At 34.8% G+C, this 15,260-nt stretch overlaps 1 protein-coding gene across 1 annotated transcript in view; it reads right to left on the reverse strand.

Annotated features, from left to right (window-relative positions):
* LOC124360938 (MATH and LRR domain-containing protein PFE0570w-like) overlaps positions 1-15,260 on the reverse strand; it is a 132,648-nt gene that overhangs the window by 94,588 nt on the left and 22,800 nt on the right. The window contains exons 4-8 of the mRNA XM_046814955.1: positions 11,108-11,248; positions 8,393-8,555; positions 4,513-4,791; positions 4,191-4,217; positions 679-793 (exon numbers count right to left, since the gene is read on the reverse strand). Coding sequence (XP_046670911.1) covers positions 679-793; positions 4,191-4,217; positions 4,513-4,791; positions 8,393-8,555; positions 11,108-11,248 — 725 coding nt within the window. The remainder of the gene's footprint in view (positions 1-678; positions 794-4,190; positions 4,218-4,512; positions 4,792-8,392; positions 8,556-11,107; positions 11,249-15,260) is intronic.

The raw sequence follows: 15,260 nt of genomic DNA on the forward strand, positions 1-15,260 counted from the left end.
TTCCTGACAGTGTGTCAGTACACCTGGATGTCCTCATTATTGACAGCATCGTACAGCAGCATACTCCTTCCCACCTGTGACAATATGTTTATATTGCATGGAGTATACTTCCTGACAGTGTGTCAGTACACCTGGATGTCCTCATTATTGACAGCATCGTACAGCAGCATACTCCTTCCCACCTGTGACAATATGTTTATATTGCATGGAGTATACTTCCTGACAGTGTGTCAGTACACCTGGATGTCCTCATTATTGGCAGCATCGTACAGCAGCAAACTCCCTCCCACCTGTGACAATATGTTTATATTGCATGGAGTATACTTCCTATCACTGTGTTGGTACATCTGGATCTTGGTACCAGCAGCAAACTTCAATGTAGTAGAAATCCTTAAATCTGGGTATAAATAAATTGTAATTATATTATCTATAAGTAAATGTATTTACAGGGTTCCACTATAGCTTTGTCCCACAATAATGGAGGCTCAATACACATATTCATAAACCATTACATTTATGGACATTGTCTACAGCAATTAATTCTACAAAATCATGAGCAGATTTATCATAATCTAAAACAGCTTTCAGTGTACTTAAAAATATAATAGCAAACATTCAAGATTAACTTTAAAGTTAAGCAAAATTTTAACATTACACTTTGAAACTGATTTAAATTACCTGGTATTTGCAATGATCCAAGCACCAAAATGCAGTAGCAATTTTACACTGGCTGTCTGAATGTCCGAATTCTGAACAATATGAGAGCAGTTTTGTCTTTACGTCTTCACTCAAGCTGAAACATTGAGAAGTAAAGTTTAAACTTGCAACATTGTGGGCTTACCTGATACATCACTCACCAATCACTAGTAACATTAACCATATCCAAGCTTCAGTTGAAACTTGCAACATTGTGGGCTTACCTGATACATCACTCACCAATCACTAGTAACATTAACCATATCCAAGCTTCAGTTGAAACTTGCAACATTGTGGGCTTACCTGATACATCACTCACCAATCACTAGTAACATTAACCATATCCAAGCTTCAGTTGAAACTTGCAACATTGTGGGCTTACCTGATACATCACTCACCAATCACTAGTAACATTAACCATATCCAAGCTTCAGTTGAAACTTGCAACATTGTGGGCTTACCTGATACATCACTCACCAATCACTAGTAACATTAACCATATCCAAGCTTCAGTTGAAACTTGCAACATTGTGGGCTTACCTGATACATCACTCACCAATCACTAGTAACATTAACCATATCCAAGCTTCAGTTGAAACTTGCAACATTGTGGGCTTACCTGATACATCACTCACCAATCACTAGTAACATTAACCATATCCAAGCTTCAGTTGAAACTTGCAACATTGTGGGCTTACCTGATACATCACTCACCAATCACTAGTAACATTAACCATATCCAAGCTTCAGTTGAAACTTGCAACATTGTGGGCTTACCTGATACATCACTCACCAATCACTAGTAACATTAACCATATCCAAGCTTCAGTTGAAACTTGCAACATTGTGGGCTTACCTGATACATCACTCACCAATCACTAGTAACATTAACCATATCCAAGCTTCAGTTGAAACTTGCAACATTGTGGGCTTACCTGATACATCACTCACCAATCACTAGTAACATTAACCATATCCAAGCTTCAGTTGAAACTAACAGCAGTACGATAAAGACATTTATTGCTCAGTTTTAGACTTTAAAAGTTAATATTCCCACCAAATAAATTTGTTATATTAATAAATCAAAACAGTTAGTCATCTATATTTGTTGTAAATTGTTATGAATTAATAAAGCTGAAAGCCAGGGATTATTACTTGATGATACAAACATGATAAGTAGAATTCTCTACTGGTTGAGAAAGATCACAGTGCAATAGAAAATTTCTAATTATGTGTAAAAAGTGTACTTTTATGGTTTCTTTCAATCAGTGGACCCTAGAAGATAGTTTTCAAGATAACTTGATCTAGCATCAACAGCAAGCAATCAATATCACAATAAACAATAAAAATTAAGGCACAAAAATATGTGATAAGTTATGGCACAAACTAAATACACAACATAACTTGTTGTACACTCAGTTGACGAAGAAAATTGAATATGAGGGTTGTTATTACACTAACCAAAAATATGCTGGACTTGCCGATGATTAAAATTACAGACAAAAACTTATGACATGCTTGATAAGATTATGAAAGAATGACTCAATATGGTTATATTTAAAATATTAAGACTCTTCTTTGATTAACTAAAATGGGGTTCAGCTCAACAAGAACTGAATATACAGACTGATATGATGCTTATCAACAAAAAATAAAAAGTTGAATTATAAATAATTATAATATGTAAAATTGCACGCTTTTAAATAAAACACGATAAAACAAATATTTTGGAAATAAATAAACTAAAAAAAATTATTGCAAAAACAAAGCAGCATAGATGATAAAAATGAGTGGAGATTAATAACTATATCATTAATGTTAGTAATAGCAATGAATTCATTATATTGATTAGTAACGTTAAGTAGGAGACAAGAGTATCTCAGCCCTGTCCGGACCGATCATACAAAGCCAGGCAGTGACTAGCTGCAGTTTCGAGGGGTATGGAATGAAATAGCAGCAACTCATGTGCACAGGATATCTAACACAGCAGTTTCGAGGGGTATGGAATGAAATAGCAGCAACTCATGTGCACAGGATATCTAATACAGCAGTTTCGAGGGGTATGGAATGAAATAGCAGCAACTCATGTGCACAGGATATCTAACACAGCAGTTTCGAGGGGTATGGAATGAAATAGCAGCAACTCATGTGCACAGGATATCTAACACAGCAGTTTCGAGGGGTATGGAATGAAATAGCAGCAACTCATGTGCACAGGATATCTAATACAGCAGTTTCGAGGGGTATGGAATGAAATAGCAGCAACTCATGTGCACAGGATATCTAACACAGCAGTTTCGAGGGGTATGGAATGAAATAGCAGCAACTCATGTGCACAGGATATCTAACACAGCAGTTTCGAGGGGTATGGAATGAAATAGAAGCAACCCAAGTGCACAGGATATCTAACACAGCACTTTCGAAGGGTATGGAATGAAATAGCAGCAACTCATGTGCACAGGATATCTAACACATCAGTTTCGAGGGGTATGGGATGAAATAGCAGCAACTCATGTGCACAGGATATCTAACACAGCAGTTTCGAGGGGTATGGAATGAAATAGAAGCAACCCAAGTGCACAGGATATCTAACACAGCAGTTTCGAAGGGTATGGAATGAAATAGCAGCAACTCATGTGCACAGGATATCTAACACAGCAGTTTCGAGGGGTATGGGATGAAATAGCAGCAACTCATGTGCACAGGATATCTAACACAGCAGTTTCGAGGGGTATGGAATGAAATAGAAGCAACCCAAGTGCACAGGATATCTAACACAGCAGTTTCGAGGGGTATGGAATGAAATAGCAGCAACTCATGTGCACAGGATATCTAACACAGCAGTTTCGAGGGGTATGGAATGAAATAGCAGCAACTCATCTGCACAGGATATCTAACACAGCAGTTTCGAGGGGTATGGGATGAAATAGCAGCAACTCATGTGCACAGGATATCTAACACAGCAGTTTCGAGGGGTATGGAATGAAATAGAAGCAACCCAAGTGCACAGGATATCTAACACAGCACTTTCGAAGGGTATGGAATGAAATAGCAGCAACTCATGTGCACAGGATATCTAACACAGCAGTTTCGAGGGGTATGGAATGAAATAGCAGCAACTCATGTGCACAGGATATCTAACACATCAGTTTCGAGGGGTATGGAATGAAATAGAAGCAACCCAAGTGCACAGGATATCTAACACATCAGTTTCGAGGGGTATGGAATGAAATAGCAGCAACTCATGTGCACAGGATATCTAACACAGCAGTTTCGAGGGGTATGGAATGAAATAGCAGCAACTCATGTGCACAGGATATCTAATACAGCAGTTTCGAGGGGTATGGAATGAAATAGCAGCAACTCATGTGCACAGGATATCTAACACAGCAGTTTCGAGGGGTATGGAATGAAATAGAAGCAACCCAAGTGCACAGGATAGAAATACAGTTTCTAAATGATTGTAACTTATTTAGCACCTAGTTACTACTTACACATCCCGTGGACAACACTGTATCAGTCTGTAAAAAACATTAAGATGGCAGCCATTTATATTTGTGCAGAATTTTTTATTAACATTACACCACAAATATAAAAAACAAACTGTTTCATACAACTTGTATGATAAATTTTTTTAAGATAACTAGTTAAAGTTAGTTAAGTTTTTGATACAAAAATATAACTTTTTGAATGATTGAAGGAAATGAAATAATATAAAATGGAAGTAGTAAAGTTTGGGGAAGTACTAAGACTGAAGTGCCCCAATCACTGTTATTCCTCAAACTATTGACTATTTCAATAACTGATATGTTTAACCTGTGTGGGTGGAGCGTGTGGACAATGTCGTACAGGAAGTATGAGACTACGAAGTGCTTGACGTGGATAGGAATGCCACGGACCAGGTAGGAACGCAGCAGGGACTGTACGGAGGACGGGGGGTATTTGCCCATCGTGGTGGTCCCCCCCTCCCGTTCCCACTGGTCTGTCAGCTTATCGCCAGCTCCCTCCTGCATGATCACTGCGTCCACTAGCAACAGTCCTGTTGGCGGCGGGGGCTGCTTCAGACTCCTGCCCAGCTGATGCAACTCCGCCCTCCTGCGTGCAATCACAGTAGGGTTGTAACAATTTGATCTACATTACTGCTTAACAGAGTAAATTAATGTATGACTTTTTTAAAGGTTGCTTAACCATCCTTTTTTTAGTTTGATAAGGTCAAGGATCTGAGTACTCTCAAAGAAATGTAATTTTCATTGTTAATTCTTCGTTAGGTTTGTTATCTTATTTTCCTTAAATTATAACCCTATGAACGTGTACAAAGTTCTTCTTTCTTTACAAAAGTAAAGGATGTCATTGTAGCATGCTCGTACTCATATTCTTTACTGCTAAAACCAATAGCTACAAATAAATGTCATAGAAACAAAAAATAATTAAAACTATCATTAATATTTCAAACTAAAACTATAAATAAATACAATAAAAATGAACTAAAACAAATTACTAGAACCATAATATTCTCCAATGACGAAATGTAATTTTGAATCTTCTCTGAACTTGCATGTGTCATCTTAATTCTTAGGCACCTGGTGTCATAACTAACATCAACGCCAACGATAGCCAACGCAGACACTGCAAAGACTGCATACCACTCACTATTTGAGAGTCATCTGCGCTATGGAGCTTCGGTTTGGGGTGCTACAACAAAGCACAATCTGGATCGACTATTGATCATACAAAAACGTGCCATAAGAATACTGGCCGAGCTTCAGCCCAGAGAAAGCTGTAGAGAATTGTTCAAAACCCTAACATTCTCACAGTAGTAAACCTCTACATTATGGAAACAATAATACACCATCATCTAAAGTCACTACAGCCTTTGAAAACAGCAGGCCAGATGCATCACTACAATACCCGGCATAGAGCAAACTACTGTCTCCCTATCCACCACCGCTCACTGACAGAAAGAAAACCAAGCTACGCTGGAGGAAAAATGTGGAACGCCCTACCCTTGCAGCTGAAGACAATTGGAGGACAACGTTTCCATGAAGAGCTCAAAAATTGGCTACTGGCCAACCCATTCTACACGATATCAGAATTCATGAACCGGGGATAACAGCAAAACATTACAATCAAAGTCTTCCGTTCACACCATATACAAACATTGCTTACACAATTAACTTTTTCACATATTTCGACCTTGCTGAGAGTAATCTTTACCAAAACTGCTCTCTTAACATTGTACACAATGTTTCAACACGATTTGAACTGGAAGACTGATGTCAATTACATATGTCAGACAAGGATATAAATTGGTGGTTGAATAAGTCAAAGGCCTTAACCCTTTCAGGGCCAGGACCAAATATGAGATGTTGCAAAATTTTTTCACATATCATATCCCCTTGTGACTAGTCATTAAGTGCCAGGCTAAAATTGGCGATTTTGCAGTCTCTTAGATTAAAATTTATAACTTTTCATAAACATTAGAGAATGACCTAAAAGTTGCACCAAATTACTCGTGTATATATATATATATATATATATATATATATATATATACTATCAACAAAAAAATATATAGATGTAGTTTTAAGTAATTTAAAATTTAAAAAAAATAATGTTTTAATGGATTACATACAAAAAATTTATTTTTTTATTTTTTTTGTAAATAACTAAAAAAGGAAAAATAATTTTACTGTAGGAAGCTATGTTATTATATTGTACATTTATAAAGGAACAACCATACAAAATTTTGTGTTATTTCTCTCATAAATAAATTTTTTATGACACATTTTGTATAAATACGCATAATTGTACTTCGCAACAAGTGATAAAGCAACTGACTCTTACACTGCAAGAAACTTAAAATAAATATTCACATTATGGATGTACCGGTAAACAGATGATTGTAGGATCCATAAACAGTTTCAATACAGTTAAAAACACTATTTACCAAGAAATATTTACACAATTTTATTTGACATTTATTTACACTTTTACTATTTACAAATATGCTACTTACAATTTCACTCCCGTGAGATCGCAAATTGTCAGTCATTGTAACTACTACACACAATAGCTAAGCACGTAACTACTAACACTACTAATATTTACAACCACAAAATAAAATAATAAAGGAGAATCCAGCATACAATAGTACGATTACACTAAAGCATAAAGAATTAACAACAATAGATCGAGTCACCTGATAATGTCACGTGACAATTACAAAATAAAAATGCATAGACCTCCAAAATAAAAATTATATTCATATTAACTATCTACAAATATACCAGGGAATAAAAAAACATAAAACTTTAATCATTTGACGTCGTATTTATTTAAGAAAACGACGAATATCAAGGCAGCAATATATTGCCGCCTGGCACTTTTCAGACACGATCTATGGCGGCAATATATTGCCGCCTGGCCCGGAAAGGGTTAATCAGGTAAAAGAAAAGTTCAGAAGTGTGCTTTGCTTTTTACTACCCACGTCACAATGGAAAAATTCGAGTACAAAATCAAGCATAGCGTCAAGTGTATACACCAGATCTGAAACCAAACTGTTCTGGAATTAAAATGTTATTTACTGACAGTTAAGATAAAAGGTAGATAAGTATAAGTTTCACAAGGATTTTAGAAAAGGCAGATGAGATGGAAATAGGCCTATAGTATTTATGGTCCTTATTGTCACCCTTAATGTCGATAGGAGTGATGATAGCCTGCTTAAAGAAAATGGAAAAGTGCCAAATTCAAAAGAAGAGTTTGTAAGGTGAGTCAGAGGGGCAACCTCATCCGCACAGGCCTTCAACAATATTAAAGAAATACCAACAGTTTTAGAAAAATGACTGGAGGATCGAGAATGAATGAGTAACCACCTCATCCATTGAAAGTGGAGTAGTGAAAAATAAGGTGGTAGCCTATTACAGGTATGAGAAGAAGGAATAGGTACTGTAAAGCCAAAATGGTCATCAGTCACCGCAAAAATGTATGGAAATTATTAGCAACAATTTGTGGCTCTGCTATCACCACTGCCATTGAGGCTGAGACCTACCTGAATTGATTGGGTGTTCAGGTCTAGTGTCTCTGATCAGATTCCAGATAGCTTCTCTTTGTTTTTTGGAAGAGTTCATCAAATCCAAAACTCTTTATGACTTTTGAGTTTAAGATGGAAGACCTAATTTTTATTGTTTCCTGAGTTTGAAGTAAGATCATATTAAGATAATAAGTGGAACCCAGGCTTTTTGATATGTGGCATGAAAACAACAAACGGTACCTATATCTCTAACCTCATAAATTCCTTTCCAGGAATTACGAGCTAAAAGCAGTTTAAAGACAAGAATATTACCCACTGAGATATTATATATATATAGTTTAAATATATATATGAAGACCCTGTAAATTATTTTTTGGAGTTGATTACTACCCGTTGGCATGGCAATCAGAAACGCAACGTTTTAGAATAAAAGAGATAAAATCTAAGACTCTGGAATGTTAGTAAAGACTTTGTTTATTAGTGAGAGAAAAGATGACTTAAAAATCTTGAGGTGTAAAATTCTGTTGCATGCAAGTTACTTGATAGATCAACATTAAAACTAACATCATAACAGTGGCCATTCACCAACTTTTAATATAATGGAACCTGAAAGTCGGTGTTGTGGTAAACGTACTTGGAAAAATAATAAAAGTTTTAGTCACTGACCTTGATATAGTAGAGTTGACAATGATGTCAGTGAAGTAAGGAATATGTCCTTTGGTGTCCCCAGCGTTCGTCTCTGGTAAGATATTGTATCTCACACACCAAAGCACCGAATCATAGAATGCTGTGACCAGACTGAGAGCTGTGTGCTGTTGTTCGTAGTTGCCTGGCAATCAGTCATTCCACATCAAAATTGATACATTTCTTATATCATATAACCTCACGATGAAGTACTTTGCAATACTTGTTTAAATGACCACTACATTGAAATTTAATTTTCAGATTTTACCAAAATTTATAGTACATAAATTAAAAGGTGGTACATTATAATTACTAGAGGTGGGATATTCCAACTGGAACTGCCTCAAAGTGACCACTTAAACGAATCTGAGCGTCATGACTTGAGGTGGGACATTCCAACTGGAACTGTATCATAGTGACCACTACAACGAATCTGAGCGTCATGACTTGAGGTGGGATATTCCAACTGGAACTGTATCATAGTGACCACTACAACGAATCTGAGCGTCATGACTTGAGGTGGGATATTCCAACTGGAACTGTATCATAGTGACCACTGCAACGAATCTGAGCGTCATGACTTGAGGTGGGACATTCCAACTGGAACTGTATCATAGTGACCACTACAACGAATCTGAGCGTCATGACTTGAGGTGGGATATTCCAACTGGAACTGTATCATAGTGACCACTACAACGAATCTGAGCGTCATGACTTGAGGTGGGATATTCCAACTGGAACTGTATCATAGTGACCACTACAACGAATCTGAGCGTCATGACTTGAGGTGGGATATTCCAACTGGAACTGTATCATAGTGACCACTGCAACGAATCTGAGCGTCATGACTTGAGGTGGGACATTCCAACTGGAACTGTATCATAGTGACCACTACAACGAATCTGAGCGTCATGACTTGAGGTGGGATATTCCAACTGGAACTGTATCATAGTGACCACTACAACGAATCTGAGCGTCATGACTTGAGGTGGGATATTCCAACTGGAACTGTATCATAGTGACCACTGCAACGAATCTGAGCGTCATGACTTGAGGTGGGACATTCCAACTGGAACTTTTTCACAGTGACACCATGACTAGTGGTGGGACGTTACAACTGAAACTGTGTCATATTGAGACCATGACTAGAGGTGGAACCTTGCAACTGGAACTGTGTCATAGTGACATTATGACTAGTGGTGGGTCGTTACAACTGGAACTGTGTCATAGTGACATTATGACTAGTGGTGGGACGTTACAACTGAAACTGTGTCATAGTGACATTATGACTAGTGGTGGGACGTTACAACTGAAACTGTGTCATAGTGACATTATGACTAGTGGTGGGACGTTACAACTGAAACTGTGTCATAGTGACATTATGACTAGTGGTGGGACGTTACAACTGGAACTGTGTCATAGTGACATTATGACTAGTGGTGGGACGGTACAACTGGAACTGTGTCATAGTGACATTATGACTAGAGGTGGGACATTGCAACTGGAACTCTGTCATAGTAACACCAGCAACGAATCTGAGTGTCATGACTAGAGGTGGGACTTTGAAACTGGAATTGTCTCACTTATTTAAAAAGTACTATTTTTTATTACACACTAAATGTCCCTTGTTGCCAAAAAAAGTATAACATTTTAAAAAGTACAATTATTTATGAAGAAAACTACTGGTTCATTTATATATTAGGCAACATGATTCATGTCATATTAGTTACATTTGTACACCTACCTGCAAGACAGGATCACTGAAACTGAGATTGGAAAGGATAAAGCTGAACTTATCTTGGATAATACAGTTGTGGTATTTGTTTAATACCAGATGGAAGACAGGATCACTGAAACTGAGATTGGAAAGGATAAAGCTGAACTTATCTTGGATAATACAGTTGTGGTATTTGTTTAATACCAGATGGAAGACAGGATCACTGAAACTGAGATTGGAAAGGATTAAGCTGAACTTACCTTGGATAATCCAGTTGTGGTATTTGTTTAATACCAGATGGAAGACAGGATCACTGAAACTGAGATTGGAAAGGATAAAGCTGAACTTATCTTGGATAATACAGTTGTGGTATTTGTTTAATACCAGATGGAAGACAGGATCACTGAAACTGAGATTGGAAAGGATAAAGCTGAACTTATCTTGGATAATACAGTTGTGGTATTTGTTTAATACCAGATGGAAGACAGGATCACTGAAACTGAGATTGGAAAGGATTAAGCTGAACTTACCTTGGATAATCCAGTTGTGGTATTTGTTTAATACCAGATGGAAGACAGGATCACTGAAACTGAGATTGGAAAGGATAAAGCTGAACTTATCTTGGATAATACAGTTGTGGTATTTGTTTAATACCAGATGGAAGACAGGATCACTGAAACTGATATTGGAAAGGATAAAGCTGAACTTATCTTGAATAATACAGTTGTGGTATTTGCTTAATACCAGATGGAAGACAGAATCAATGAAACTGAGATTTCAAATGATAAAGCTGACATTATCTTGGATAATACAGTTGTGGTATTTGTTTATTACTAGATGGAAGACAGAATCACTGAAACTGAGATTTAAAATGATAAAGCTGAACCTATCTGGGATAATACAGTTGTAATATTTGTTTAATACCAAATGGAAGACAGGATCACTGAAACTGAGATTGGAAAGGATAAAGCTGAACTTACCTTGGATAATACAATTTTGGTATTTGTCTAACACCAGATGGAAGAGGTCTTGGAGGTCATGAAGTTGACATATAAGATGGTGGAACAGACCTACATCATTGCTATCTAATGCAGTGCCCGAGTAGTCGAACAACGGAACACCTGTTGAAAAAACAACACAGTAAATATATAAAATAATTCAAATGTTTATTGTCATAACATTTTAAGAAATCTTGAACATGTTAGCGATTGCTTAAAAGTCTAGTCTAAATATCTAAGCTAATTTAATTAATTAATGGATAAAATTAATAAAAAATCAATAAAGTGTACATATTTAACTAAAATACATTAGTCATTTAATAAACAGAACTAAAACAACACTTGTTAAGTTAAAGAAATATATGTAAATAATAAAAAAAGGATGTACACAAGCTATGCCAAATGAGTTTTAGGGCAATTTAGCTAATAAATCATATTAATAATACAATAAATAATAATAATTGAAATTAAAGTCAATAACACTAGAAACAGAATTCATTAATTACTTAAAGGTAGAAATAAAAAATAAATACAATGTTTATAATGAAGTAAAAAAAATATATAGAATCAATAAGGAAGAAAGATTTATGAAAACGATAATTGTATAAAACAACTCCACAAGTAGTTGTAAATCTGCCTAGAAAATAATTAAGCGAGTCTGACTATTTTAAGATTTGTCTAAAAATGACAAATTCTAACAATTAACCCCTATATATTAGTGATTACTTTATAAACTCAGTTTGTGAAACACCTAACAATTTTTCTGCTATAGAGTTTGTAGATAATTATCTCAAGTTGTATTGGCGAAATAAATTATTTTAAATGGTAAAGAACTGATTGTAATGAAGTGAGAATAATGATTTATTCCTTCAAATAAATACAAAAACATTACAAAATAAAATCTTAGGAATAGCCTAATCACATGTCCAGTAGTGTGACTAGGTTTAACAAAAATAAAATAAACTTAATACAGTACTTTTTGAGTTCAGATTGCATGCTGGCCACTCTCTGAGGTGCCTGAAACTACAAATGAACTAAACATAAGAATACAAAAAAATATTACCAGTATGAAGGTAATTAATTCTAACTACCTTTTCCATATAATGTCAAGATAAAAATTATCCAATATTAACAGTAGAAACTACATAACAATTAATATCCCCTTTATAAAATTCAAATAAAAACCAACAAATAAATTAAAACACACAGTAAACATACTCCATTAAAAAAGACATCAACATTATAAACATATAAATAACTTCTGTCATACACAGAAAGATCAATGCTATTTAAGCACATTCACTGTTACACACTGAATGTATATGCATTCAATAACACACACAGTACATATACATATATACAACACCATTTATATACAATTGCTATATGAAACCAAATAAATGTTTATGTAAAATAAACAGTAACTTTTAACTTTAACTAATAACTCTATTAAAAATCTAACATCATTTATCTCAACTAACCAGTCAAATACACTATTGTTGAAAAGGTTTAATTTATCTATTGATCTAATATCAATAGGTAATTTATTAAAGAATGTTGGACCTACGTACTGACAGCAGAGTCTAAATATTAGTAGTAGGCTGATCGGTCTAAGGTAATAATAATGATTTATTTTCTCAAAATACATTACAGAATTGTACAGAAACCATGTTTACATCCAATATTACCATAATATCTACTAATGTACAATAGAAATCTATATATATAAAAATGAATGTTTGTATGTTTGTCCTTTATGGAATCGTGAACTATTGGACCGATCATGATGAAAATTTGTACGTATATGTATTTTTCCACGGAGAAGGTTTATAAGCTATGCCCATCCCTTTCCCGATTCAGGATTCCGCCCCACTGGTTACAGAAATACCCATAAGAAATGCATTGCAGCAAACATATGTTAACGTCTTTTCAAATTTTTAATCAGCTGTTCTTTGTAAACATATATTACACTTATAGTTTTAAAGCATAGAGTAAGCTTAAGAGAAACGACAAATTTTGTTTAAACTGTTTTTGCAATCACTGTTAAACATAGACTTTACTATCCAGATAATACAATTCAAATTTGACGTAAAAATTCACCTTTAACTGCAATATTTATTTAATATAAACCATGCTCATGCTTGATCAGAAGAGTAATGCAGATATCATAATTACTATCTTACGTTGGCTACAAATATAAAGAATGTTATAAAATCAACCTTAGTTGTTTTTTTTGACAGAAGTATGGTTCTCAAAACTCCGTGTGTACATATTCTCTCGATCGAGACAACAAAGCAAGCTCAATCGTGGCATCGGAGATATAACTAATTTAATCTAAAATTTATTATAGTAAAAAAAAAAATTTACTAAGTAATATAAGGACTTCGGTTCTTAAGATTTGCGTGCGAAGCCGTGGGTAACAGCTAGATAGAGGCAGGAATATGGTACATACCTTCATAATACGCCCAAGAGGCTCACGATGGAACGACTATCAATTATCTCAGCAATGTTTAGAATGTGATAGAAAAAGAATAAGTGAATATAGTGTACTGTTTTCAACGGGAAATTGCGTGCGAAGCCGCGGGCAACTTTTGCAAAAAATTATTGAAATGCGCAGCAAAGCGCGCCGGGCCCGCTAGTACAAATATAAAATATACGTTCTAATAGAGAAAATAACTAACCTCCAAGGCAAAGCCTGTGTGGAGGAAATTAACACACAATTTTTCCTAGAGTGATGGCTAAATCTTCTATTTAACATAAAATATATAGATCCAAACTTTAACTACTATATGTATAATACATTAACTAATATATAAATTTCACAAAGTTGTTACTAGTGGAAAATTAGGAGCCTATAAGTTTCATATAATACAATTTAATTATGCAATAAGCCAACAAAAAGCATAAAATGTTACAGAAAAAGAAAAGAATCTCAACAGAATTTAAAAATGATTACTTAAAAGATTTTCTTGAAACTTAAACATAAACACACAAGAGGAATACAAAAAGTCCTTGAATTTCCACATACAATTTCGTTATGACATACACAAAAACCTGAACAAAAAATCCAAAATTGGCAACTTATTGAAATATGGCATTGCTGTACATATACCTAATCTATTAATTAATTCTATTGCAACTTAAATACATGGAAAAAACACATGGTAAAATACACACACATCATAACCGAACCAATTTACTATTTACTAGCAAAATAGAAAAATAAAAAGCTATGTTACCTTTCTAGCTATTTACAAGTAATAATTCATCAATATTTTCTATGCTTAAAAGCCAAGACCTCAATCTAGAATTGAAGAAGGTTAAAGAGTTGGCATTACGAATTGAAATGGGTAATTGGTTAAAAATTCTTGGAGCTAGGAAGCTATAAGTTTTAGTAAAATAGGTATTAGCTGGTCTAGGCACATACACATCTCTTGCATTACGTAATTTCGTCTTATACACATTCAAGTGCGTATTGTTTCTACTACGATTAAAAAACAACCTTAGTACTTTATAAACATACATATGTCTCAAGGGTAAAATTTTTAATTGACAAAATAACGGAAAGGTCGGATCTGTTTTGTTTTTTTTCAAAATTAATCTGATGAATTGTTTTTGAGAAATAAATAATGTTTTAGTACTTGTTACATAAGTTCCCCCCCAGCAAGAGATTCCGTACTCTAATCGGCTGTGTACCAATGAAAAATACAACATTCTCAACAGATCATCATTACATATATTTCTTAGGAAAAAGAAAAGCCGCAGGATATTATTAAGTTTTTGTTTTAGATTAAAAATATGGGTTTTCCATGTTAGTTCTGAATCCAAAGTTAGACCTAAATACTTGACACTCTCTGCAGGTTTTACCTCTACACAGTTAGTGCTGCACGTTCTACAGCAGCAAATACAAGTAATGCATTTTGAAATAATTTTAATTGGAAAATCTACTTTCCCCCGTAAATTAAAATTTATGTAATTTGTTTTCGTAGGACTTAAAACCAAATTGTTTTTTGTAAACCACCATTGAATAGCTTGCATATCTAAATTAATATTTTCCTGAATATCACTCCACTTATCATCAATGTAACATAAAGCAGTATCATCTGCAAATGATGCGACTTGTCCATGAAATTCT

This window comes from Homalodisca vitripennis, chromosome 4 (assembly GCF_021130785.1).
Source record: "Homalodisca vitripennis isolate AUS2020 chromosome 4, UT_GWSS_2.1, whole genome shotgun sequence".
Classification (NCBI taxonomy): domain Eukaryota; kingdom Metazoa; phylum Arthropoda; class Insecta; order Hemiptera; family Cicadellidae; genus Homalodisca; species Homalodisca vitripennis.